Consider the following 26428-nt stretch of genomic DNA (forward strand, 5'->3'; position numbering starts at 1 on the left):
TTGAGACCTGAGACACAGCGCGCGCTCATTGGCTGACAAGACAAGTGGTCCGTTAGTTCCGGTCCGCCCTCAATAAGTGCTCATCGTGTCTTCCAAATCTCTTTCCCATTTGCTGGGACGCGGGGCGGGGCTGAGGCGCCGAGGACGTCGAGGCGATTGGCTGATGTCTGTCGGGGTGCGGAGAACTCCAGGAAGTAGCCTGCGCGCTGCAGGGTGGGTAGCGGATGCCGGTTGCGCCTGCGCGTTGGCCTCCTCTCTGCGGGAAGATGGTGCTCGTCAAGGAATTGTGAGTGGAAGAAGGAGCGCGAGGGGGCCTCGTACCCCCCCGCACCGCGGCACGTGACGCCCCTCCCGTGGAGCCCGGGGGGAGGGAGAGGGCTCTCTCGCTCGCTCCTGCGCCCGCCCGGGACCCCCGCCCCCTCCCTCCCTCCCTCCCTCCCTTTCGGGCGGCCGGTTATCTCTGGAGCTCAGTCCCGTTGTAGAGAAAGCCGCCGGGCGGGAGGCGGAGAGCCGCCGCCGGCTCCGGCCCCTTTGCACCGGGCGGGGCTCTCCGCCGGGGCCTCCGGGGGGGACCGCGCTGAAGGCGCCGGGGGACGCTGCCCCCTCGGGAGGCGCACACGGCAGCGCCGCATGCAGGCCCCGGCAGAGAGCGGATCAGCGGGACGGCCTGTTTTGCTGGTAGGCTAGCCGTGCGAGGCCCGACTCGGGCCTCCCTTCAGGAAGCGCCGGGAGAGGAAGTAGCCGGTGGCTTCGGCTTTTCCGCTTCTTCTCCTGTGCTGACTGGAACCCGGGTTGACGTTGCTTTGGTTTAAATCAACCCGCCGTGGGGCTGCGCTCTCCTCCCTCGCGTGGCTGCCGAACGGGCTCCAGGCCAGGCGGTTTTTCTCTCCCCGCCACAACGTTCTGGTCGACAGGAGGCAGCCATAAATACACCCGCTCCCCTGTTCTGGTACCCTGGAGCACTGCGTTAGGGAGCCCGGTTAGCACATCCACTCTGGGCAGACACCTAGCCGCCTGGTGAGAATGGCTTCAGAGCTACTTTTCCCGAAGGGAAAGTGAACCTGACATTGCAGGATGTCCGCGTTTCCCGGGAATTTCCATTTTAGCTGCTCTCGTAAAGGCAAAAGGGTTAGGAGGTAACTACCTTCATGTTTTCAGTTGAAATAGTCTCATTCACGTGTCAAGTTTATGGTTGTCTTCTCAGTCTCCTGATGCGAGAACTGGAGTATTAGCCTTGCTCTCTTATTTATAACGAAGGAAGGAAGATTTTTACGATGGTGTTTTATCTCTGAGGTATTTACATTAATATGAAGTTTTTATTAAACGTTTTAATTATGGGTAGTTATCTGCCTGCTTCTTGGAAATCTAGATAGCTGTCTTTGTGTTGGTCCTGAAGTACAAAATACAAACTCAGCAAAATGATGTGAAGATGTTAGCAGACTAGGTTAGTATTGGTGTAAGAATGTATAAGCTTTTGAGTGAAACAGAAAACTTCTTCGAGTAGAATGGAAAGTTCTGTTGGCAAGGATCAATTTGCCTTTCCATTCTATCTAATGGGTTCTCTGTAATATGCAAGCATTTGAACAAAGTTGACCCTGGGGCTGCACTTGTGTCTGCAGGTGTAGATGTAACTTGCCAAACGGAATGACTGCTTCTCACCTGCCTTCTGCTTGGAAGGGAACTTGAAAAGCATGAACTTAAATGCCAAACATTGTGAACTAGTCTGTAGCTGGAAGAAAAGAGAACTTTTTGTCTTGAGGCAGGAATATTGTTCTCCTACCAGGATGGAATCTTGTTCATAAACAAGGAACGCCAGGGAATTTAAGCACCTTTTTGAAGGGTTTGTTGAGTGGGAAGTTTGGCAGAGTTCTTAGATCCCCCAGAGCTTTAATGGATGCAGCATTCTTAGAAGTGAGCTGCTTTGAATTTTTTCCTGTTTCATTTGGGAAGATGCAGGATTTTATTGTCATCTTGTGCTGGAGACACCTGCTAACAAGTGGGCAGCAGTTGCTTTAAAAATTCCTGTAATGTGGTATTTGTTTGGCCAATCACAGACTCTTGTGGAAAGGTTTATCTGCAGGGATAAATACGGTGAAATTTGGAGTTTATCTTCTAGGTTTAATCAGTGATGCTGAAGAGATGTGCTCTTCAAGTTTGTTTCTCTTGGTTCAGTGATGCCCTACTGGCATCTGAATGTGTGTGAGATAGAGCTTTGTATCCTGCTGAACCTGTTAGTTCAGCTAAGAGTTGTCTTCTGATGCTGCTTTGTGCTGTCTGATGATGTCTGATGATGTGGGCAGGACCCTTTCAATGATGCAGCCAGTTTCTTGCTCTCTTGAGATCCTTGTTCATCCTGGTTGATGAAAGCCAGTTGGGGGAGGAGTTGACCAGGTGAATCCAGGGTCCTGCATGATGGAGTTGTATCTCCACTTCTGAAGAAGCCCAGCCTGGGTCCTGTGACTTTTAATCACTGCTGCACAGTAAGGTAAGGTGATGGAGAGTGGTGGCGCAGGAGTTCCTGGTGTATCTGGATCTATTTCAGTCTGGGTTCTGATGCAGTTTTGGGGTGAATCAGCCATGGTCACCTTGATGGATGACCAGTCTTGAGAGCAGGACTGGGGGAGTGTGACACTGCTTCTGATTCACAGTCCCTCAGCAGCTTTTGATAGCCTGGACTAGCTCTGTGGGTATTGGGGGCACTGTTTTACAGTGGTTCCACTCTAGCCTACAGGGTTGTATCCAGAGAATAGCATTGGGAGATTGTTGTTTGCGCCCCATAGTCCTTCGGCTGTTGTCTGCCACAGGATACAGTCTTGTTGCCAATGCTGTTCAGTATCTGCTTTGAGACCTAGATGATGAAATGCAGCATATGCATTTTTAAATAAATAAATATATGGAACCATTGTAGTCACTAGATAGTGTCATCATTATGTTTACGCCTGGGGGATTGTCAATTGCCTGTTCTGGATGAAGTGGCACTGCCTCTGAAAGAACAGGGTCGTACTTTGGGGGTGTTACTACATCCATCTTGGTAAGTGGAGGCTCCAGCATAGGCTAGAAGTGCCTTTTCACAGCTTTGGCCATTCATCAACAGGGATAGCCAGGCTGTGGTGACTCATGTATTGGTAACCTTATGGTTTGATTACTGCAGTGTACTCTCCGTGGGAGTGATCCTTGGGCCTGCTCCAGCTGGTGCAAAACACTGTGGCTAGACTGTTGGTGAGGACAGGACCAACACATAACTCCAGTGCTTAAAAGTTTGTATTGGCTGCCCATAGACTACTAGGTTAGATTCAAGATTCTTGAGTTTTTTGGGGGGGATCAGAATTAGTGCCTCCCCACCCGCTCCATCACTTGGCTCATATCCACCAGCAGCCATGCATGCTGTACTGTGGGCCCAATTCTCCCAGCCGAGATCAGACAGGCTCCTTCCCTGTTGAACTTCCATTGCCTGTTTTTTATTGCCTGTTTTAAGTAAGCTTCCTGATTTAGGGCTAGTTTTGATTTTATTGTATCTTTTTAATTTAACTGTACACCACTTAGAGACTACTGTGTTAAACAGTTTAGTTAGTTAATTAGTTAGTTAGTTTATATCTCGCCCTTCCTCCCAGTAGGAGACCAGAGTGGCAAACAAAAACACTCTAGAACATTATAAAAACAGACTTTAAAAAATATTAACAAAACATCTTTTATTATTATTATTACTGTCTTTATGTATACCCCGCCATCCTTCCAAAACTGGAACTTGCGGCGGCTTCCAGATAAAAAACACATAGAATTAAAGCATACAGAGTCTAGATTAAAATTAAATTAAACTGATTCCATATTAAAACCATTCATACTTATAGCAAAAAGAGAATTAAAAAACCAATTTAAAAATGGAGGAATTAGGCATTAGCAATGCAGTTCCCGTCAAGCCCTATGTTTAGCAGCCGTCAATACCAAAGGCTTGTTGGAATAGAAAGGTCTTTGCTTGACGCGGGAAAGACTGCAAGGAGGGGGTCATTCTTACATCCCTAGGAAGGGAATTCCAAAGCCTAGGGGCAGCCACCGAGAAGGCCCTATCACGCATCCCCACTAGTCGTACTTGAGAAGATGTGGGAATTGAGAGAAGGGCCTCTCCTGAGGATCTCAGGGCCCGGGCAGGCTCATACAGGGAGATACGGTCTGATAAATAGCCTGGACCTAAGCCGTATAGGGCTTTGTAGGTCATCACCAGCACTTTGAATTGTGTCCGGAAACAGACTGGCAACCAGTGGAGCTTTTTTAACAGGGGAGTTGTATGGTCCCTGTAACCCGCCCCAGTTAACATTCTGGCTGCAGCACGTTGAACCAACTGAAGTTTCCGAACAGTCTTCAGAAGCAGCCCCACGTAGAGCGCGTTACAGTAGTCTAAGTGGGATGTAACTAAGGCATGTGTCACCGTGGCCAGATCAGATGGCTCAAGGAACGGGCGCAGCAGGCGCACCAGTCTTAACTGGGCAAAAGCACTCCTGGCCACCACAGAGACCTGGGCCTCCAAGTTCAAAGCTGAGTCCAGGAGCACACCCAAACTGCGAACCTGCATCTTCAGGGGGAGTGTAACCCCATCCAGCACAGGCTGTATCCCTATTCCCTGATTCGCCTTACGACTGACCAGAAGCACCTCTGTCTTGTCTGGATTAAGCTTCAATTTGTTCGCCCTCATCCAGTCCACCACTGATGCCAGGCACTGGTTTAAAACGGAGACAGCTTCCTTGGAATTAGGTGGAAAGGAGAAATAGAGTTGGGTGTCATCAGCATATTGATGGCACCAAACCTCAAACCCCCGGACAACTTCTCCCAGCGGTTTCATGTAGATGTTAAATAGCATAGGGGACAAAACTGAGCCCTGAGGGACCCCGCAGGCCAACAGCTAAGGGGTCGAACAGGAATCCCCCAGCACCACCTTCTGGGTTCGTCCCTCCAGGAAGGAACGGAGCCATTGCAAGACTGCCCCCAAGTCCCATCCCCGCAAGGCGACCCAGAAGAATACCATGGTCGATGGTATCAAAAGCCTCTGAGAGGTCCAGTAGAACCAACAGGGACACACTCCCCCTGTCCAGTTCTCTGCGTAGGTCATCCACCAAGGCGACCAAAGCCGTCTCCGTCCCATAACCAGGCTGGAAACCAGACTGAAATGGATCCAGATACTCTGTTTCATCCAAGAATCCCTGGAGCTGGGAGGCCACCACATGCTCTATTACCTTGCCCAAAAATGGAATATTGGACACTGGCCGGTAATTATCCATTGTAGAGGTGTCCAGGGAGGGCTTTTTTTAACAAAGGCCTTACAACTGCCTCCTTTAGACAACCTGGAATTCTGCCTTGACATAAGGAGGCATTAACCACTCCCTTCACCCACTCAGCCAGTCCCTCTCTGGCACTTTTTATAAGCCAGGAAGAGCAAGGGTCAAGCAGACATGTGGTGGCGCTCACCTCTCCAAGAATATTGTCCACATCCTCGGGCCGTACAAATTGAAAAGAATCCATCATTACTGGACAGGCAGAAGCCAAAGTTACATCCTCTGAGACTGTATCAATTATAGCGTCTAAGTCGGAACGGATCTGAGCGATTTTATCTGCAAAGTGCCGTGCAGACTCTTGACAGTGGGCTGTTGAGTGGTCCATATTGCCCTCTCGGGGGCCAGGATGCAAAAGACACCTGACCACTCAAAAGAGCTCCGCTGGACGGCTCCTCGCAGATGCAATGGTGGCAGAAAAGAAAGATTTCTTTGCTGCCCGCACTGCCACGGAGTAGGCCTTCAAATAGGCTCTAGCCCGTGTTCGGTCAGACTCGCTCCGAGTCTTCCGCCAACGTCGCTCTAGTCTCCGTCTCATTCATTTCATCACCACCATCTTTAAAAACATGTTAAAACAAAACATCTTTAAAGCCATATTTTTTTTTAAAAAAGGTTTTATTTCAGTTGTTTAAATAAATAAATATATTGGTTTTACTTGTTTTTTTATCCTGCCTTTGATTATAAGGCCCCAAACTGGCTTACAAATCATAATGTTAAACATTATTTTATTTTACGTTACATTTTACATTAGGTAAAATATAAAAATCCACTTTCAGTATAAACCTCTGAACAAGAATCTGAGTAGTTATAGGAAAACCTACCAACAAATTGTCACTAAATGTCTGTAGAAAAAAATTAATTGGTGCCTAAAGAATTAAATCTTTGTACAATTAAACAATTAAATCCGTGCTTTCTGGGAGAAAGCACAAAACCCCAGCAAAAAGGATCACTCTTATTCTTGCTGTTCTCTGAAGTGACAACCCAAAGGAGTAATGTTTTTGGGCAGTGGAGGTGAGGAGCATACAGGGTTAACTTCTCCTGGAGGCAGAGTCAACAGGCACTTTCGGAACAAAACCTTTCCCTGGCCAGCCAAATGTGGGAGGAAACCTTCCACTGGCGTTCAATTCACTTTAAACCATCATAATAAAAGACTTCAAAATATTTTAAAACAAAAACATCCTTAAAAACACATTAAAGCAAAACCTCCTTAGAAAGCTTTAAAAACATCTTTTAAAAAGGTTTAAAACATCTTAAAAAGCAATTCTAATGCAAACTGGGAAACTTAGTGCTCCCTGAAAGTCAGAATTCCGTCTGTCCCTCTGCTGCTGATCCCTTGCGGCCCCCAATCTCTGCTCTTCTTGGCAACTTCGGGGGGGGGGAGGGCTGGAGCCTTGCGGTTGATCTTTTTCTGGGACCTGCAATAAGCTCAGTGAGAAACCAGCAGCCCTGACAATCAGGCGGCAAATTTTGAAATGCAAGAAGCATTGCAATTATTAGACACTTTTTGTTTGATTTGAGGGCAGGATTTGAGCTTTCCTGTTAATGAATGAAACTATTCCAAGAAAGTCTTTTATCTGCAAACATGATGTCTGTGCAAGCCTGTAACACTGCTGATTCTTTCTCTCGTCAGCCGGCCCTGTTTTGAGGTTTCTTTACATGTTTGGCCTGTTCTCTTTTGTCTTTCAGCCGAGTGGTTCTGCCATGCTCTGTGCAAGAGGTATGTCTCCCTGCTCCTCCATTGACAGGGTTCTCATTTGGGTTTAATCATGTTGGACGCGTGCTGCTTTGCCTATCGCTCCTCCACCAGTCAAAGAATGGATCTGTCAGCAACCCTTTGCTGTTCTCAGCCCTGTGTTCTGGGCTGTTTCTTGCAACTTGGATTCTTTGACTCTGGTTCCTGGTGTGAGGATGTGACTCTCCAGCCAGCCCTCTGACTCCCCTGACTCCTAGAAAGACCAGGGTGTGACAAGAAGCCATGATTTGCTCTTGCTGTGTGGCTGCTTGGCCCTGCACTTGGGTGGACAGTTAGGGGTTCAGCCACTATAATCTGGGACTGCCTTTCAAGAGGTTCCACTGGTATAAAGTGCATTCAGAGTAGACAACACTGAATTGAATCAGCTACACTGTCTCCCTCTTTCCTTCTGGGCTCCATTTAAGGTTAAGCCAGGAGTGGCTTCCCTGTAGCCTGTGGGTCTGATTTGACCCACCCAGCCACAGGAAGAGGCCTGCCAGCCCTCACACTTTATCTCCAGCCTGATTAGGAGATGAAGTGCTCTGCGTGCTCTTTACAGAGTGTCCTCTCAAGAGCAGGCAGAGATATTTTTTAAAATCTCTTAGAGCGAAGTAGCCCAGGGCCCAAGAGCAGACAAGCTCCTGTGCATGCACTTTTAGAGGATTGGGCAATGTTTCCACTGCCTCATCTCTGAAGCGCGGGTGGGGAGAAATACCACCTTTTAGTTTGCACAGAATGAATGAAAGGCAGAGTTTCCAGACACCTCCAACCTTCTGCTGGAATTTGGGGGGGGGGACTGGAAATGCTCTGAGTATGTGCAGTGTGTGTGTGGAGAGTGCTGGGTGTCTGTGTGACTGGTGAATGTGTGCTGTATGTGTGGTGCACGCAGATACACGCATGTATGTGCATGCAAATTGGCTGTGTCCCCCACTGCCATGACTGACTATCAATGCAACCCTTGGGGCAAAAAAGCTAAGCCACCCCTACACTGACTGGTTTGGAACCAGACTGCTTGAAGGCTCAGCTGCACCTTTCTGAACCTACCTGGGCATGAAACACCATCACAGAGGTCCTGCTCATAGGCCAGTTATGTTGATGGACACAAGAGGCAGGAGCCTTTTCAGTGGTGGCCCCTTATCTATGGAAGTCTTTCCCACCCACGGAAGGTATGTGTCTGCCTCCTTCCCTGATTGCTTGTAAGTGAGTTTTGGTTTAAACGCATTATTTCAGTCTGCCGTTGGTTAAAGCGATGGCCAGGATTTTTAAAAATGTGGTTCTTTGCTTTAAGCTAACATTTTTATTGATCTGTATTAGAAATTGTTTTATGCTGCTGTTCTAGGTTTCTTAAAAAATAGGTACTGATTTTAAAATGTGTGTATGGGTGATTGCGAGCTTTCTTTGGCGGGGGGAATTCACTCTACACTCCACATGCAAGTGGCCCTTTAGTCCTGTCTTTGAATGCATTATCTGGCTTGCCAGGGGGATCTCTTGACATGCTGGAGCGGGGGGGGGGTCAGGTGTGGAATGTTTCCCCCCAAAGAAGTGATGCCATGGGTGGGGGGAGACTCTTGAAGGATTTCACTTGTGCTGGGCTTTCCATGGGTCTCATAAGTATAGCAGTGAAGTGTAGTGGGCTGCTGAAAGGTACAGGGCACTTTTTTAGTATCTTGACACTCTTCCCCCCCTTTTCTTAGTATCAAGTTGGACAACTTTATTCCGTGGCTGAAGCCAGCAAAAATGAAACAGGCGGTGGGGAAGGGATCCAGGTCTTAACGAACGAGCCTTATGAGAAGGATGGTGAAAAGGGCCAGTATACGCACAAGATCTACCACTTGAAGAGGTGAGGGGCTGGGGTGTGGGGGGGCTGGGGGGCTGGTGCTCAGCCCTTGGGCCTGACCCACTGAGTGCCCGTCCCACTTCCCAGTCCTGGCACATGGATGTCGGTGACATGTCCGTCTCTGTGGTGGAGGTGGCTTGAGAGACATTCTCCTTGGCTGATGAGGTTTGATGACCTTTCCTTGCCCCCCCCATATACCCATACAGAGCTGGGAGGGAGAGCTGCTTCCTGGTGACTGGGGATCGTGTGTTCTTGAAGGCTGCTTGGTAACCTCGACGTTGCCTTTCCTAATTTCCTCTTAATTACTCCTGGAATTGAAATGTTGCAGTTCAGCATTGGACTGCATAGCTTTCAATGTCGTTGAGTGAGGAGGGCCTTTTTGAGCAAATTCCTGGACAGTCGTTCTCTGGGCAAGACTCATGTACTGGCATCCCTCTTCGGTTCCTTGCAGCAAAGTTCCTGCGTTTGTGCGGATGTTTGCTCCAGAAGGTTCGCTGGTGTTCCATGAGAAGGCCTGGAATGCGTACCCTTTCTGCAGGACGAGTGAGTTTCCATTCCTCATTCTGTGGCTAGAAGTTTCCAAACTCCACTGGGGGCCGGGCAGTGGGGCGCGCAGGCAAATAAGTGGTCTCCTGGGGTTTTTCTCAAACTGCACTGGGGATTTTTTGTTTGAGCTGTGGCTCACCACAGTTTCACCTGCATGGTGTGCTTGGGGTTGGGGCTCAGACCTGACACAGCTGCAGTTACCGAGAGTGGCTTTCTCTTGCCATGGAGAGATGGCAGCCAGGCCCAGCGCACCTGGGGTCAGGTGAGCATGGCTCATGCCGTGCACCAAGCCAGCCAGGGGCCTCCGACCAAGAAGCAGCTGGGCCACGTGTTTGCTGGGGTTGGTTGCGTTCAGGACTTGGCTCAAGAGGACTGACACACGTCGCTCGTACAAACAGCAAGTTGCGCTCCGTGAGCATGGGTTGCTGGTTGTCCTCCTTAACCTTTAACCAGCTTAGGCTACAATCCTGTACACATTTTCTTGGGAGTAAGTCCCATTACGTTCACTAAGATTTACTTCTGGGTAGAAACGTATAGGATTGTGGTGTTAAATCTTTGCTCACTTTTAAATGGGCTCTTAACCGGTATTGTTCCAGTGGGCATTGTGTTTTGTTTTGTTTTTTGCATTGTCTGTGATGCTGGATGTTATTTTTTGTTTGCTCACATCTCTTTATGATCCTGCTTTATTGCTGTTTGTATTTTGATCCCTTTTGTGGTATGTATTTAATAAGCTACCTTGGGTATGCTTTGTCATAGAAGGGCAGGATATAAGGACTGTTAATATGGAAGGTTGCTTTCATTTTTAGTTCTGTCTTGCGCCAGCGTTTTCCCTTAGTCTTATGTTTGTTTGTTGTGGCTTTTGAATTGGTATTTTATGTTGCATGAATTGTTTTTGTACTTTTGTACAACATTGTGAAAACGTTTTGATGAAGGGTGGTTATGAAATAATAGCGAGGCGGGGCTTACCGTAGGGTCATAGGAAGCTGCCTTAATGTCATTGGTCCGCTTGTCTCAGTACTGCCGTCAGCACTCCAGGGGGCGTTCCCAACCCTAACTGGAAATGCTAGCAGGGATTGATCCTGAGATGTTTTGGATAGAAATTGTATTTTACCGCCATGATGCCAGGGGCCTTCCATCCCCCTTTGCAGAAGCCGTGTTGGTGATTCTTCAGCAAGACTTGTTCATCTATATAGTTGATAACTTTATCTTTAATAATGCTTTCCACCAGTTTGCACTAACTGGCCTACAGTTTCCTGGATCTCCTCTGGATCCCTTTTAAAATGAACTTTCCAGTCCTCGGGTACCCAGACCAATCTTAGGCACAAGTTACTTGTCATTGTTAGAAGACCAGTAATTTCACATGTTAGTTCTTTAAAGAATGATGACACAGGTGAGCTTGGTGGTGAAGCTGCTATGTGACAATGCATTCATAGCTGTTTGTCTCCCTTTTCTTTTTCTTTCCATGTCTCCATGGGCTTCAGTTGTAACGGTGAGTATTACTTTTGTCTTGGCTTGCAAATTGGCTTAACTGTTGGCATCTTTGAGACTTTTGAGCTCCTATGTAAATGGACCAATCTGAATGCAGGCATCTGGGTCTCCAACATGAGGTTTCAGGGAAGAGCCTCTCTAGGAGGTGTACACTTTTTTCCTTCCCCTGAAAATCGGGATGTTGCCCTGCTCAGAGCCTTCAGTTGGCAATAGAACGTGGCTTCTGCTTTTCTCTGCGAGTATGAGAGCTAGACCTTTGATGGAAAGGGAGTTGAACGTAAGCTTTGTTTCTCAGTTGGTTAAACTCAAACAAAAAGTTGGGTGATGTTCTGGAGCTGGCCTCTTTGAGCATTACTGCCTTAAAACCTCATGGTTTTAAGGTTGCGTATAGTTTAATTGTATCTTAATTGTATATTTTTGTTTTATTTGTATACATGTAGTTTTATTTGTAAGCCGCCCTGAGTTCCAGTTTGGAAAAAGGGCGGGGTAAAAATAAAGTTTCATTCATTCATTCATTATGAAGGGTCTATGTTGCTTATGTGGCTCCCTTCATGCCCACTTCACAAGCCTGGGGCCGCCATAGCCCGGGTCCTACAAGGAGAGCTGCTTCCCACCCTTCCAGTACAGGCTGATGGGGAATATTGGGAATGTTGGCAGGTGGCTTAGTGGAGGGTAAGAGAGGCCTTGTCTGTGGTGCCAGTCAGTGAGGTTTGCAAAGCAAGACATGCTGACTGTCCCGCCATGGGAGGAGTGACTGATGGCGGAATTCCACTTTCTAATTTCTGTTGGTATTAACGCTATTTATATGTTGCCCAGAGGTTAGGCGGCTTGCAATTGCAATGAAATAAACCTATGCACAATAAAATAAAAAGCAGAGAGTAAAATTAGGTTAGCAACCCAAAAACAAAACACCCTATGGCCTGTCTGCAAATGTGTGTCTGCCCAGCCCTGCAGAGGCCCTGGCTGAGGCGCAGGGCTAGGGAGAGGCCCTTGGACGGCCCTCCTTTGGGCAGTGCTCTCCTCGGGATGCCCCTCCACCAGGGGGCGCTTCCGGTAGCAAAGCCAAGGGCGGGGAGGGAATCAGCAGGCGGCTGGAAGCGGCTGGAGGCATCCGCCCCCTGGCAGCTCTCATCTCCTGCGCTGCCCTGCTTGTGCTTGCCTTTCCCGTGGACTTTGCTCCTCCTTTCTCCCCACCGTGGCCAGGTAGAAGTGACACACAAGGCTGGATTACAAATGAGCCACATTAGTTACTGCCTTACTTACATTTTATTTTCAATAGAATGAATATATGAAAGACGACTTCTTCATCAAAATTGAGACTTGGCATAAATCGGACTTGGGAACATCCAACAACGTAAGTTGGGGGACCAGATTTTGCTGCCCTGTTCATTCTGCCAGGCCTTTGTCGCTTTCTTTTGGACGCTGGGTGGGGCTTTGCTCAGCTTGTGCTCCTGCCCCGTTCACAGCTGGGCCAGGAGCAATGGGGGCGGGGCGGGGGTGGCAGGGGTTTGTTTCTCCCCCTCACTGAGTGCTGTGGTTGTTTTCTCCTCTGGCTTTAGCCAACTCCTTGTACGTTTTAAACATGTATAACTATCGCTGTTTAGGAATTCCTTCCTTTTTTAGGGCAAGGAGAGGATTATTTGGTCTGTACAAAAAAAGGGGGAAATGGTTAGTCGTTGCCAAGGCTGAGCCAGTTGCCTTTTCTTCCCGCAGGTCCACGACTTGGATCCAAATACGTGGAAGAATGTTGAAGTTGTCCACATTGACATTGCAGACAGAAGCCAAGTGGAGCCAGGAGTAAGCTGAGCCCACCCACCTCCCACGGGGTGTTTGTGTAGCTGTAGATAACATAGCGCTTCCTGCTGGGCTGATCACACAGGCCCGAGGAAGGCTGCTTCTTGCAAGGAGGATAACAAAGGTCCTGTCTGGTCTCCTGCCTGCTTGATATCTGCTGCATCTGAAGGGCAGCAGCAGCAGACTTTAGCCTTCTGTCCCGTCCCACCCCCCACCCCCCCACTGGGCCGGGGGAGGAGGGAAGCAGGCAGGAAGACCTGCAGGTGAGAGGGTGGGTTCTGCCGCTTTCCCTCCCCATTACTCCATTGGGGAGGAAAAATAAATAAACTCAAAGGTGGTCTTCGCCTGCAAAGGTGCCTCTCTTCCCTCTGCTGCCATTGCAAGACGGGCTGAGGAATGGGGCGAATGGCCCTGCCTGCTCTGTGACTGCTGCGGCCTGCTCTGTGACTGCTGCGGCCCTTTGGCATTGGCACCGCAACAGAGGGACAGGAGCGCTTGGTTTTTAGACCCCCACAGCAGCAGAACAGTGTTTTGTTAATTTAATTGCCAAATAATTGTGGGTTGGATGCAAATGCGGGGGGGGGGTGGAATCCAGATTGCAGGTTAGCCACCTCTGCTGTAGAGTGAATAACCCATGTTCATAGTACCTTAATCTTAAAAATAGCTCTCCTCCTCCTCACTCTGTGCTGCATTTAATACAGTTCACTCCTTCCTGGGAGTCTCAAATGAGTTACAGGAGCCACTTCGAGAAGTGAGAAATGATGACAAATCCCCTTTCTGTGCATTTTGTTCCCAACTTGGTAGTTGAAGGACTTGGGCGTCCCTATTGTGCCATCTTGGTCCTAATTCAAGGTCTGGAAGATTTTGACCTTGGAAGAGGAGGTGATTCCTGTGCAGGATTGTGATATCAAATCCCACTGCTCAGAGCTGCCTTTGCTATACTCCTCTTCCCTTTAATCAGTCTTAACTGAGGGCAGACCTTTGAAGCCACTTGTTTTGTTTTGTTTCTGCATGGTCTATAGGATGTTTTGCAACACTTGTCATATTTTGCCTTTCAAGTTCCTGTGGTGGTTTGGAAAGGGGATCTCTTGGCAGAAAAGGCCCTTCCTGTTGATATTCCCCCCTGAGTGTTTTTGTAGTAGAAAGAGCCCTTGCCATCCTCTCTAAATCAGGCTGTAGTGTGTATTCCTTGACATCACAAGCTTGGCTGAAAAGTAAGGAGATAACCTTGTGCATGAAGCAAAAGGGTTTAGCTCTCCAGCTGCATGTGCTCATGTTATGCTAAGCCTTTGGCCTTCGTTTTGAGTGAACCTTGGCCAAACAGTCTTAGCAAGGCGGTGCCTTTTGTTTCAGAACTAATCAATAAACAGCTGGCTTCAGACTGCGTATGCTCTTGAAGGTCCTAATGAAACTCAGATGCCAGCTCTGTGCCTTTCCAAATGTATACAAATGGTTCAGTTGACATCTGTTGCTTTCTTAAGGTATAAATTTAAAGCTGGCCCCTTCTAATCATCTCCAGAGGTTTGTCTAAGCAGTTTTACATGATTTGTATACAAAAGTCACTTCCCAGGAGAGGAGAAATCTTTAAAGTGTAAGCAGAAGGAGACACACAATTAACTACAGAAAAGGCTCCACTTTTGGAAGTGATTTGAAAGAAAATGAGCAGAGTGAAATCCCAGAAATTGAAATCAGCTTTTTACCCTTTTCTCAGCACCGGGGGGTTGCAGATTGTCTGGTTTGTTCCCCGTCCTGTCCAGCTTGGCTTTCTTGTGTGCTCTCCTTGGATAGATAAGACTCTGTGGGTCACAGGCCACAAGCTTAGGCCCACCAGTGGTGGTCCAGTTACTTGCCTCCTCACTCACCAAGCTAAGGCTGCAATCCTAAACACTCTTCTAGGGAGTAAACCTCATTGGACACAGTGGGACTCCCTTCTGAGGAGGCATGCACAAGATTGCACTGTCATTCCATTACTTTTTTCAAATCTTTTCCAAATAGATTCTGAGACAGCTTTGTGCTCAGGGCATTGCCCTCCTGTCCTCTCTTGTCTTGAATGTGAACCGTGTGCTGGGGGGGGGGGGAGGATTCCTTGGCCAGGGTGGAGGGCAACAAGTGAGAAGGTGTGCGCTGCAATCAGCCTCCTTCCCTTGGCAACACGGTTGTGGAAAGGAGGATGGAGCAACAGCAGGACCCCCCGATTTGCACCAGCCTAGTAGCCCATTCTCTGTGCAAAGTGCTGGAGACGGCAGGACACCCAAGCAGGAACCTCCGCCTGCCTTTCCGCAGCTCCCTCTTGGGCAGCTGTCTGAGTGATGAGAAAGGCATGCATCGATCTCTGCAGGGAAGCCCCTTGGCAGAACGCAGAGGCTCCTGGCCCTTGTGGCCTCATCTTCCTTCCACTGGTGTTCTGCGCTCTCGCTGACAGGATCCTCCCTTGTCTCCCTCAGTGTCAGCTGCTTATTGAGTGAAATCTTTTGAATGTGCATCTTTTGTTTTAGCATTCTTGCTAATTTAGGTTAAGTGAAGTGAGGCGCTGCAATCTTGCTGGAGGCAGATGTGGTGGTTTGACGGTGCCGATTCTGGTTCCAGCACGTTTTAATTCTGTTCTTGAAAGGGCTCATTAGCATACTTATATTATAGAAAGTGCTTTTGAGTGCATTGCCGGTCTCTCTCTCACTCTCGCACTACGGAGCAGGGTTTTTCACATTAAATAAAAAACAGCTTGGAGAGAACAAGCCCTTCCCATAACCTTGAAATATCACTGGGGCTTACTGGGGCTGCTAAGTGGGCTTTTCGTTATAAAAATATTTTGTGGGGGTTGGGCAGTTCCACTATGCTAGAGAAGAGGGGGATCCAGTTGCCTTCCAAAGAGTTTGGGGAAGTGCCACAGATCAAGTCTCCATTTCTTTCTCGGGAGTAGAGGTGAAGGGCACGTGACTGACTTGCATCCCTGCCTATAATATAGCCAAGGAAACAGAATTCCCATTCTTTTCCACGCACACCAACAACCTGCCGTTGTTGGCGTTCCACTTTCATTTTTGCCATGGGGTTGGGGCTGACAGCCAGTTTATCTCTCTCCTGGGGGCTCTGTTTTTATTTCCAGTGACAGTTAAAGGCCATTGTTTGCCACAGAAATGGTGCTCAAAGCAGCTGCAACAAAAATAAATAATCTTTGAACACAATCCACGAGGCCACTGGACGTGGCTGAGTGCTGCTCCACCGTCCGAGAGGGAGGGCTGCTGGCAGGATGGCTTCCGGGTTGCCAGAGCACAGCAAGGATATTCCTGTTGCAAGGGCGATGGACGTAGCTGTCCCTGACGGAAGTGGCCGAAATGCAAGACAAGGCCACCACTTTGGCCCACAGTGAGCTGCCACAGCTGAGGAAGTGGCAGCAGCTCCATTAGGGGTTCTCCCCACGTCTCAGCATAAGATTGCTCTGCTGCTCACCCTAAGTCAAGGCAGCAGAAAGAAGCAATGCCTGATGGAGTCTTCACTGTGTCTCTTCCCCCCTGTTCCCTCCCCCAAGCTGGCATAAGCAACATACACAGGAGGGAAAATATGCATGTGTGTATGGGTGTGTAATTTGTATAATCTGGGCATATGATTTTGGCTTGTATTGGTGCACATTTTTTTAGAAAAAGTTTCTACTCAAGGATGTCTTGGAAAGGTCCATGTTGCATTTCCGGTTGACTGCACTTTGCGCATTCATACCAGGACACTTGCAGGCAGATAGGTTGACAGTGCCAGACTCGTGTCTCTGAGAAATTGTCTGGGCATTAGAATGAAGCCTGCCAGGGAGAAGCAGACCTTGCTTGGGTCACCTTTCTGTATGTGCAAACACAGTGGACTAGCTCATGAGCCATATATGCGATTGGGACCGTGATTGCTTTCAACAACACCGCCGCCTCCTTCAAAAGTGGTTCCGAAAAACTGAAATTCAGCCACAAGAAAGCCGTACATAAAGTGTGGAAAACCACATTTGAACTTGAACAATGATTCTATAATGTTAACAAGCAGGCAGATCATATAAAAGTTGCTTTTATGGTACTTTGACCCACCCCTCCCCCAAGGACTGAGGATGGGGCAGCAGGGGAGGGGGGAGAACTATGTTTCAGAGATACTAGAGAACCCAGGAGTCAAAAGAGCTGCCTAAGCTGCAACTGGCCTTGCCTACCCTGGGTGCAAACCACTAATGATTTTAGACATTTGCAGCCAGTGGCAAGCAGTTTGTAACTGCTGGGGGGAGGGAGTTCAGCCCTCCTTTCGTTTCCTCCCCTGTCCCCAAAAACTAATCTGAGTTGGCCCTGCCAGGCTGTTGCTTTTCCACAGCTCAGAGTTAGAGCTGAGATTGTGTTTGCTGCCTGCCTGTGTTGCAGATGTGCTCGTGATGGCGGACAATTTCACGTGGATCCCTTAGCAGCAAGTGACTTAATGCCAAGGTCTCCATTGCTCGCACGTGGGAAGAGCATTTGGTGTGCATCTACAGCAGGTTCAGAACGAGGAAGGCGGCCTATCTTGCTACTGGGAAGCAGAACTTTCCCATCTTGCGGAATGACTGAGCTGAAGTGATCCCTTTGATTTTCCTGACTTCCTTTGGTATCCATGGGATTAACTCTTAAATCCGTGCTCATCTCACAACACTTTGGGTGGATGCCTAAATGCATACCGAGTTCCCAGGAGGCTGGACAGTCCTCCATTCTGTCAGTTCGCAGGGGGGTTTAAGCCTCGTCACCCACCCATATAAGCAAGACCAAAACGCACCTCCCTCCTCCCAAACTGATGCGATCCCCTGTGAGTCCTCTGCAGCCAGGTGGGACCTTTTCTGTTGCAGCATCCAGACTCTGAAGCAGGTTCGCTTGCCCCCTCCTTGAGGCACCAAGCAAAGTCCAAACTTTTAATTGTATTTACGAGGATTTCACGATGCTCCCTAAATAAATAAATGCTCATGTTTTGTGTGGTTAGTGAAGTCATATTGATTAAAGACTCCCAGGGAAGCCAGATTTTTTTGGGGGGGGGGCTTCTAGAAAAGTAGCAATCCCCCTTGTTTGTGTTCTTAACAGCCACTGTTGTGCCATCTTTGAGGTCTTGTGGCTGAATGAGCTGACCTTCGCTGGCCTCTCCTCACCGCTTCTGTGCTTCCACCCTTGTTCTTGATAATTCCTTGGCAGTGAAAGTTGCTTCTTGAGCCTCCCATTTCTTTCTCTTCTCCCTGAGTTTTCTTCTGTCTCATTGCCTTTTTGATTTTACAGGATTACAAAGCTGATGAGGACCCAGCATTGTTCCAGTCAGTCAAGACCAAGAGAGGCCCTTTGGGACCCAACTGGAAGGTAACGCTGGTCGATGTAGTCAAGAGAGAGTGTATATTTTTCCTGGTTCTGAGGAATGGTTCCTGTTAGGCAGCAACAGCGCCATTATGTGATTGGGAGATCTCCCCAGTCAGGAACAGTAGGACATGGTAAGCCTGCCGTCATCCAGGGTAGGGAAATAGCCATTTTGTACTGGTGCTCACAGCACTTTCTCAAAATTGAAAACTGTCTGCTGTCCAAGGAGGTTGGCGACCCCTGCTTCTTGAGGGATTCCAAGCTGCTGTTTCAGGGAACGTGCTGGCTCCTTAAAGGCGGTTCCAACCACATGATTGTGCCCAGCTGGTTCTATGCAAAGGTGGCAAGTCAGCTTTTCCGTGCAGAACAAGGAGGCAGCGTTGGTCCTGAGATGGACACTTGTCAGATCCTCCATGTTGGGATGCAGTTTGACTGTGACTGAGGCCTCAGTGGGTCTATGGTTGTATACGTAGATCTCTTGTCGGATTTTGTATGCATGGATGTCTTGGGGCGGGAATCAAGGCAAAATTAGGTCAAATTTTCTCAAGGTTCAATTTTGATGCAACAACTACACATTTCAAAGGGTGCAAAAAGGTTGTGGGGGAAAGCCTTTACCCAGTGTGAGTTCGTGCATGTTTGCAGGTTGCCCTGAGCTGCTCCACTCTTTTTTAAGTTGAAGCCCATAAATGCCCAAACTTCTTTTTTGGGGGTGAGGGGAAGGAAATTTACATGCACACACAAAATCAGAATCCCCCAAATGAAATTTCTTTCATGAGTCCCAAGAAAAATGGAACATTTCTCAAGGGGTGTGAAAGAAGAAGGTTGAGCTCAGTCATAGCGTTCAAGACACTTTAAAGCCTAGGCACATAACGCAGTCAGGGGCTGGCAAATGCAAGGAGTGGCCCTCCTGCCCAGCAGGCATGCAGTTTATCCAGTCAGGACAGGGGAGGTATGCAACACACAAAGTGACAGAGGTGAACAAAGTGTGAAGACCTGGCTTGGCAATACATCACAGCAAGTTCAGGGCTCATCTGCCCCTAAAGCCTCCCTTGAAGGAAACAGCGCCGTATTCACCTGCAGCTCTTAGGGAGTGCAAAGAAATGGTGAGTGGCTTCTGATCCCTCAGGCCTTTCAGTGTGCCAGGAGGAGCTTGGTGGTGGTAGTGCTGCTTTTTGGCGGGAGGGTCCAGGCGGCCTCCTCCTCATGGTGGGTCTCTAGAAGCAGCAGAGCTTCTGCTTCTGAATATTCCTCTTTTCTCTCTCCCCTCCCCCCTGCTGCTGCTGCTGCCGCCACCCATTTTTTTCTTTCCCAGCAGCTGCTCATCTGGGTCAAGGTCCCCCTCTTTCCTTCCCACCCTGTCGCTGCCACAGAACTGTGTGATTCAAGACAACTTTTTCGGTCCTACTTCCGACCCCATAAAGGTGCATTGTGAGCTGCTGCCTTGGAGCGCTCCGCCTCTGGACCTGAGCTGCTTCGGCTCAGCTATGTCAAATGATTGCAGAAGGACGCAGTACAAAAGGAACGTTTTGATGTAAAGCACTTTCGTTTTGTGAACTAATGTTTTCAAGAATTTAATTAAACATCAAATGAAATATTGGGAATTGATTTTTTTTTTTTTGCTTCCTATTGAGCATTAACTTATTAATTCTACCTTTTGAAGTTAGGAGCATCAAGGGAGAATGACTTTATTAAAGAAATCCTCATCAGTATTCAGTGCGTGCTTTGGAGGGTCTTCATCTGCAGACTGATGGCAGCGCTGTCGGCCTGGGTGCTCAGCACTCTTAAGGTTGCCAGGCTTATGAGGGGCCCGTCCACCCAGGGCTTCCCTGCCCGCTGCCTTTAAGAAACTGGCCTTCTGCCTGCGGGCCTTCTTCTGGCTCAGCCTGTTGGAATCCTTGCTGCTTCCCTGAGGAACACAGTCTGGGTGTAAAGGGGTGCTGTGCATTTCCGTAACCGGTGGCAGGATTCGTCTGTCTCAGTTGCATTACTAGTTCGCCCAGTGCTGGAGTATTTTGGCCCCATAGCCAGCAGCTTGCTTCAGGCTCCTTTTAAATACAGAACCAAGAGGGATTTGCCTCTGGCTCAGTCTTCTCTTGCTCGGAATCTCTGCATGATGATCTGCAAGAAGGCAGAGTCCCAGTTAAGCCACCCACAAGCTGTTTCTTCTGTCTTGTGTTAAGTCTGTGCACTTTCTTTCTTTCTGAACATGCTCATGGCTGTTGTGGGAAGGGATCATAGCTCAGGGACTGAGCACATGCTTTGTGCAGGCCCTTTGCACTGGGGTCACAAAAGTGGTGCCCTCCAGATGGTGGACACATTTGGATTCCAACATTTAGTGAAAAGAAACACTGAAGGGGGACATGTCCTCCCTCCCACTCATGTTGTATTGCTTTGCATGCTTGATATGATTTATTTGGGAAGCTGCCTTGTGCAGAGTCAGTCCAGTGGTCCATCCCAGTATTGCCTGCACTGACTGGCAGCAGCTCTTCAGGTTTCAAGCAGGGACTGCTTGGCTAGGGATGCCAAGGATGTAAACCAAGGATGTTCCACTGCTGAGCTATGGCCTGTCGTCTTACTCATTTGTACTTACAGCCCAGTCTTCACCAAATAGTCCCAGGGCAGGTTTCAAAACGATCACAGTTAAGTATAATGTGCAATAAACCATAAAATAAAGCCACAAATGCCACCAATACAGAACTGCAGTGCTCTGTATTGCTATGTAGGAGGGAAGACAACCCACCCAACCAGAGGCCTCCTAGGTAAAGAGGTGCATCTTAATCTGTTGTCAAAAAGCATACAGAGAGGGCAGAAACAATCTTGGAAGGGAGGTCATATTCCATAAAACTGTGTCTTTTTAGAAGGGATGACTTCAAGCTAAAATATGTTTAATATGATTACATTCCCAGACTCTGCCTCGCTTTCCGTAGCAGTGCTCATCTGCCAAACAGAAGCCCCTCTGTTCACCTCTCCTTTTGTTTCTCTGCAAACAGAAGGAGCTGGCAGCTGATGGAGACTGTCCGAAAATGTGTGCTTACAAGCTGGTGACAATCAAGTTTAAATGGTGGGGACTGCAGAACAAAATAGAGAACTTTATTCAGAAGGTGAGAAGCTAGGAACGCTTATCTGAGCTTGGAAGAGACATGCTTATCCATCGGTGATTTTAATTGCTTGCAGATGAGGTTTGACTATGGAACAGGGACAGTCTTGTTCGGTGGGACAAGGGCAGGTCTACTGCTGTGCTAGTCTGTTCTTCCTATAGGAGGGGCAGCTATGAAGGGAGGAATGGAACGGCAGCGGCTTAGCCAGGAGCCTGTGGTCTAAGCCTGTTTTTTCTTCTCTAAAGCAAGAAAAGAGGATATTTACGAACTTCCATCGCCAGCTTTTCTGCTGGATCGACAGGTGGATTGAGCTCACTATGGAGGACATCCGGCGGATGGAGGATGAAACACAGAGAGAGCTGGAAGCGGTAAGAATTTCAGACTTGGCGCAGCTGCTCCAGGTCCGCTTTGGGGCATTACTGCAGTGTGATAAGTTGCTGTGCCCTCTAGGGGGCACATGCTTGGACCAAAAAGAAGGCGGATGAAAGTGGAGGGGGAAACAGATCTCAGAGGCAGGTTGTTCACCGGAGCGAGCTCGCTTTGTAAATATGAAGCCTGACTATTAAAACTTGCATTGCCTGTTGCTTGATGTGTGTGTTTGTGTGTTGAACACTGCTGAATTTTTACTAACTTTACTAACACTACAATAGGGGCAGAGTAGCAGATAACCTGAGGAAAGGGTCGCAGCATGAAGAGAGATTCCCAAGGTGGCGGGGTGCTTCATTCCTCTTCCCTTACCCCTGCCACATTCTACTGCTTGCTGATTGAGTCCTCTGCAGACAAAGATTTTGCCTTTAGATTTCTGTCCTTTTGTGTCATGCTCCTGCTTCGCTCTTGTTGTGATTTGCTTTCTAGCATTCAGGCTCAAACAGGCTGTGCTCCTTCCACTGAGGTAAACACAAGGAGTTGTTGTTGGGCTTTGCACAGATACCACCAGCAACAACTTCACTTGCCAGTGTGCTGCTGCTTCAAGTTGCCCTGATCACAAGCATCTCTGCAGCTCTGTCTATGTGCAGCCTAGTTCACTTGGATGTATCCTTGTGCCATCACAGGCATGGGTGTGTCTGCAGGGTGCCATGACCATCTGACTAGGAGGGAGGGAAAATGGACTCTGTGGACCTGCCCGCACAGCCTGGTTTTGTCTTGACCTCTTCTGGTCCCCTCCTTTCATGAAGGTCTCTGGCTACCTTGGCTCATCTCTTCTCCAGCCAGCTCTAAAGTTTCTTCTTGACCATCTCCTGTATGCACCTTCTCTGATTCATCTCGCTTCGACATTCCACCTTCTTGCTGTCAAATGTGACTGAGACGTCATCCTGCACCTGATGGCTGCACGTCATAGAATCGTAGAGTTGGGAGGGGCCTCTAAGGCCATGGAGTCCACCCCCCTGCTCAATGCAGGGATCCAAGTGAAAGCATCCCCAGCAGGTACCTGTCCAGCTGCCTCTGGAAGGCCTCCAGTGTTGGAAGGCCCACCACCTCCCTCGGGAATTGGCTCCATTGTCATCCCACTGCATTGTTGTGCTGCTCATAAGAGGCTCCAGCAGGAGAAAAGATGTGGGCTATTCACCAGGCCACAGCTCTCTGCCTCTGGTATCTCAAGGCCTAGAGGTATTTTCATTGTCTTTAAAAACATGCAAGGTTTACCATTATTTCTTGAATTTCCCTGATCTCATGGCTATGGAAATTCACTGGACCCAGCAGCTTGCCTTCCTCCTCCTCTTCTTCTTTCACTCCTCCATTGGGCAGTGCAGATGCCCCAGCAGTTTCCAGCTGTGGTTGGTTGTGGGCAGAATGTTCTTTGTTCCGCATACGTGCTTCAGGGCACAAGGCCATCTGGTGCTGGCTACCAAAGGATTTTCTCTGGCCACTGGAATAACCCGTCCCTACTAACTCTGCTCAGTCAACTGCCTGGTGGCTTACAGTTTTATTTTGCATCTAGATGCGTAAGAAGGGTTCCATTCGAGGTACGTTGGCTGCCGATGTCTAGAGGAATCATCTGTAGGGTCAGAGGCAAAATCAAGCTGTGTAAGTGACTTGGTGTTGAAGATCTCAGCCCTCTCCTGACAAAGAATATTTCCTGCCACGTGGAGCTTTGGGTTACTCAAAATTTAATGGTGTTCCTACAGTCTCCTTTTCCATCCTTCCTAAAGCAGACCCTGGCACCTCACTGCAGGCTTTTAATTTATTTTTTATTTTACCACAGTAGAGGACAACATAAAATAAATTACAAAGCAACTAATTCTTAAAGCACCAGCAAACACAGCTAAGAACGTCTATACCGTAGAGAAGGCTAAAAGAGTCGCTCGTTGAAAACCTAATAAGCCAAAGTGAAGAGTTGCACCGTCACCTGATGCCCAAATGACAACAGTCCCAGTGCCTGATGTACCTGCAAGGGCAGGGCATTTTCCAAATGTCTCCCCACAGAGAAGGCTTTTTCCCACACAGCACACTCTAGGGCAAAGATCTGAAGTTTGCAGGTGTCTCACTTGGGACTTGTCATGGTGACATGCTCTGGTTCTTTGTCCCATTCTGATGGTGGGTGGCTTGATAGTTTGGGTTTTAATTCAAAATGGCAAAAGGCCATACCCTCCACCCCAATAGCAGAACTTGCCATACTTTCCTGGTACATCCTAGAGATTCCCTAAAAAGATCTAGGTAGCTCAGGGCTTTCCTCTGAAGGAGGAGGCCCACTCTAAAGCTTGATGGTTTCATTAGGAAAGAAGTAATTGACTCTTTCCCATTTTGCAATCTGCATCACAATCTGGGCAGCTTCCCTCAGATTGGCATTGGCTTCACGGAAAGTTAAGAAGGGCATCTTCTTCCTGAAAGAGCAGCAGCCGTCTGATCCCCAACTTTTGGCCTTTGTTCCTAAGTGCACAATGACACAATCCTTTATTCTGGTAGGCCCTACAGTTTGCTGAATGCTGCTTGAATTGTAAATTGCCGTCCTGATCAGCTTTATAATATTTCTTGTGTTAGTGGTTTAGCTGCACTGTGTAAAGATGATTTCCCCTGGAGAAATGCACAAGACTGCTTGCCTGTGGGTTTACTTATTTGGCAATGATAACTGGACACTGACTGATTGCCTCTTCCTTCCTCCCCCCTCTCCTCAATACAGTTGCGCAACCAAGGTGAAGTGAGAGGAACAAGTGCTGCTCATGATGAATGAAGGCGGATCTGTCCAGTCACGTACATGGTGTGCTGATCCATTTGTGTCTGTGCGCACGGATGCACGATTTTTGCACATACAGTTGTGCATGCATGCACACACACAAGGGGTGCGCATTGTACTGAGAGACTGCTACAGTTTCTCCAAGGTACTGAATCTTTTCCACAAAAGAAACTCCTTTCATTATGTATATCCAAAGCAAATAAAGCCACCTAGTGTCACTTAAGAGAAGAAAAGATTGCTGAATTATGTTGATGCTGGACCAATTTATTCCCTCTTGTTTTATGCCCTTCTTGAGCATCTCTTCGTGCTAGAACTCACCTTGTCTTTTATGCTAATAGATTTGGATCAGAAGTTAATTCCCCATTTTGTGTTTTCTTCATGATTTTGAAATAAGAACTCTGAATGTATTTATAGATATTTATTTCTAGATTGTCACTATCTTGGAATTAAATCAGAAACATTTCATGAGGGGGGAGGAAGAATCATATTTTTCCAGTTGAGTGAAAAATATAAACATAGCTTTTATCTGTCTGCCCAAAAAAGATCTGTTTTATTGAAGTTTTGTACACTGAAAATCAAGTGTTACTTTATTAAAATTGGCAAAATAAGAAATATAAGAAAATAAGTCATAAGCATCATGAATGGTGGCAATATTGAAGCTTTGTCAGTTTTGCCCCTGAGCTTGAATCAGTATGAAAGGGAAGCAGTAAGACGTTCTGCTCTTTGGGAACTGTGCAGAAGTACAGAAGTTCTGCACCAACTGTACAATCAACTAAAATTGACGCTCACTGTCTATGTTCAAAGAGACGTTCTCTTTCAGACATACATGTATATATTTAACATTTAAAATAATTTCCCTGATATTGGTTAGAAGTAGATATAAGCTGGTATCCTGAAGATCATTCTGTAGACATTTCTTAAATATGTTTGCAGTTGAGGAAGGTGGGTCATGTCCTGGACACAGACTTTTGCAATGCTTAGTAGCTCAGTAACAAAATATTGTAGGACCCCCAAGCAAGCTGAGGAGTTGAGTGTGGGTTTCCTTTTGGGAGCTAATAGAGTTTTTTTTGTTGATTGGGCCAGCTAATCCAAAGGCCAGCCTGATCACCCTCTCCTTGAAATTCTACTGGCTTCAGGGGTGAGCTCTTAAAGTGTAAAAGGGGCACTAGGAAGTTGACACATGCTGCATCTTCGTCAGAAGCCTGTGGTCTCGAGCCTGATCTTTCCAGGATTGTGGTAGCAAATGGATGCTTGTTTGTCATCCCATCAGATGATTAGCTTGTAAATATATAAATACTGTTTTTAAGAGACTTGCTAACATAGGCTGTTGCTAATTGAAGAATCTAGGGGCTGCCTTCTTTCCGTGTAAGTGTGTGCTCTCATTAGCACCAAGGAGAGCCCAAATGCCTGCCCCAAACAGCGACTAATGCAGTGCATCGGTTATGTGGGTTTGGTGGGGTGGGGGATAATTCATCGTAAACAACGAGAGGGAACTTTGTAGTGAATGTAAAACTTAGTTTACTTCTGCAGTTTCTAAACTGCGTTAAGAAAAGTAAATAAATTTGCTCATAAAATATTCTTTGTCTGTTGTATTTGGGTCTAATGGTGGAGTGGTGAGGGCTTATGCACAGTGGCCATCGAACTGGAGCGGAATGAGAAGTCGTGCAGGGTGAGGGACTGGCTCATCAAAGAGGGTGAGCCCTCTGCCTGGAAGGACACGTTGCATTTTCTGCTCTAGAAGCCTGCATTGGCTAAAACCTCGTAGCAGTGACCATTTTACCAGGTCCAAAGAGCTGCAGCCAGTTGCCCTCAGACATTGCCCTCAGCTGATGCTCAAAGAAGATAGTGTGCATGTAGGCAAAGAAAAGGCAACTGTTTGGCTGGTGTTTTTCCATTATGCAGTTAAGGCCCTTGACAGGCAACAGAATATGCAGTTCCTGGATTATAGAAAGATGTTTTTGTGGTAATGAAATTTGACTGTCTTAACTTTGCTGTCCATGTTTACGGTGTTTGGTTATTTTTCTGCATTTTTTATTTATGCCACAGTGTCATATATGAATATAGTCTGGATGCTCTACTTGTCAGGGTATTTACATCCCCTGTTGTGAGTGTGCCTCTGTTC

General features: G+C 47.7%; 1 protein-coding gene across 1 annotated transcript; it reads left to right on the plus strand.

Annotated features, from left to right (window-relative positions):
- Positions 1–25829, plus strand: PITPNB (phosphatidylinositol transfer protein beta). The gene is made up of 11 exons (XM_061603106.1): positions 1–286; positions 7008–7038; positions 8748–8893; positions 9342–9433; positions 10918–10925; positions 12204–12278; positions 12638–12721; positions 17965–18042; positions 21027–21137; positions 21380–21502; positions 24253–25829. Exons 1-11 carry the CDS (start codon positions 225–227, stop codon positions 24301–24303), a joined length of 861 nt encoding a protein of 286 aa, XP_061459090.1. The 5' UTR covers positions 1–224; the 3' UTR covers positions 24304–25829.
- The last annotated feature ends 599 nt before the right edge of the window (positions 25830–26428 follow it).

This window comes from Rhineura floridana, chromosome 19 (assembly GCF_030035675.1).
Source record: "Rhineura floridana isolate rRhiFlo1 chromosome 19, rRhiFlo1.hap2, whole genome shotgun sequence".
Lineage (NCBI taxonomy): Eukaryota > Metazoa > Chordata > Lepidosauria > Squamata > Rhineuridae > Rhineura > Rhineura floridana.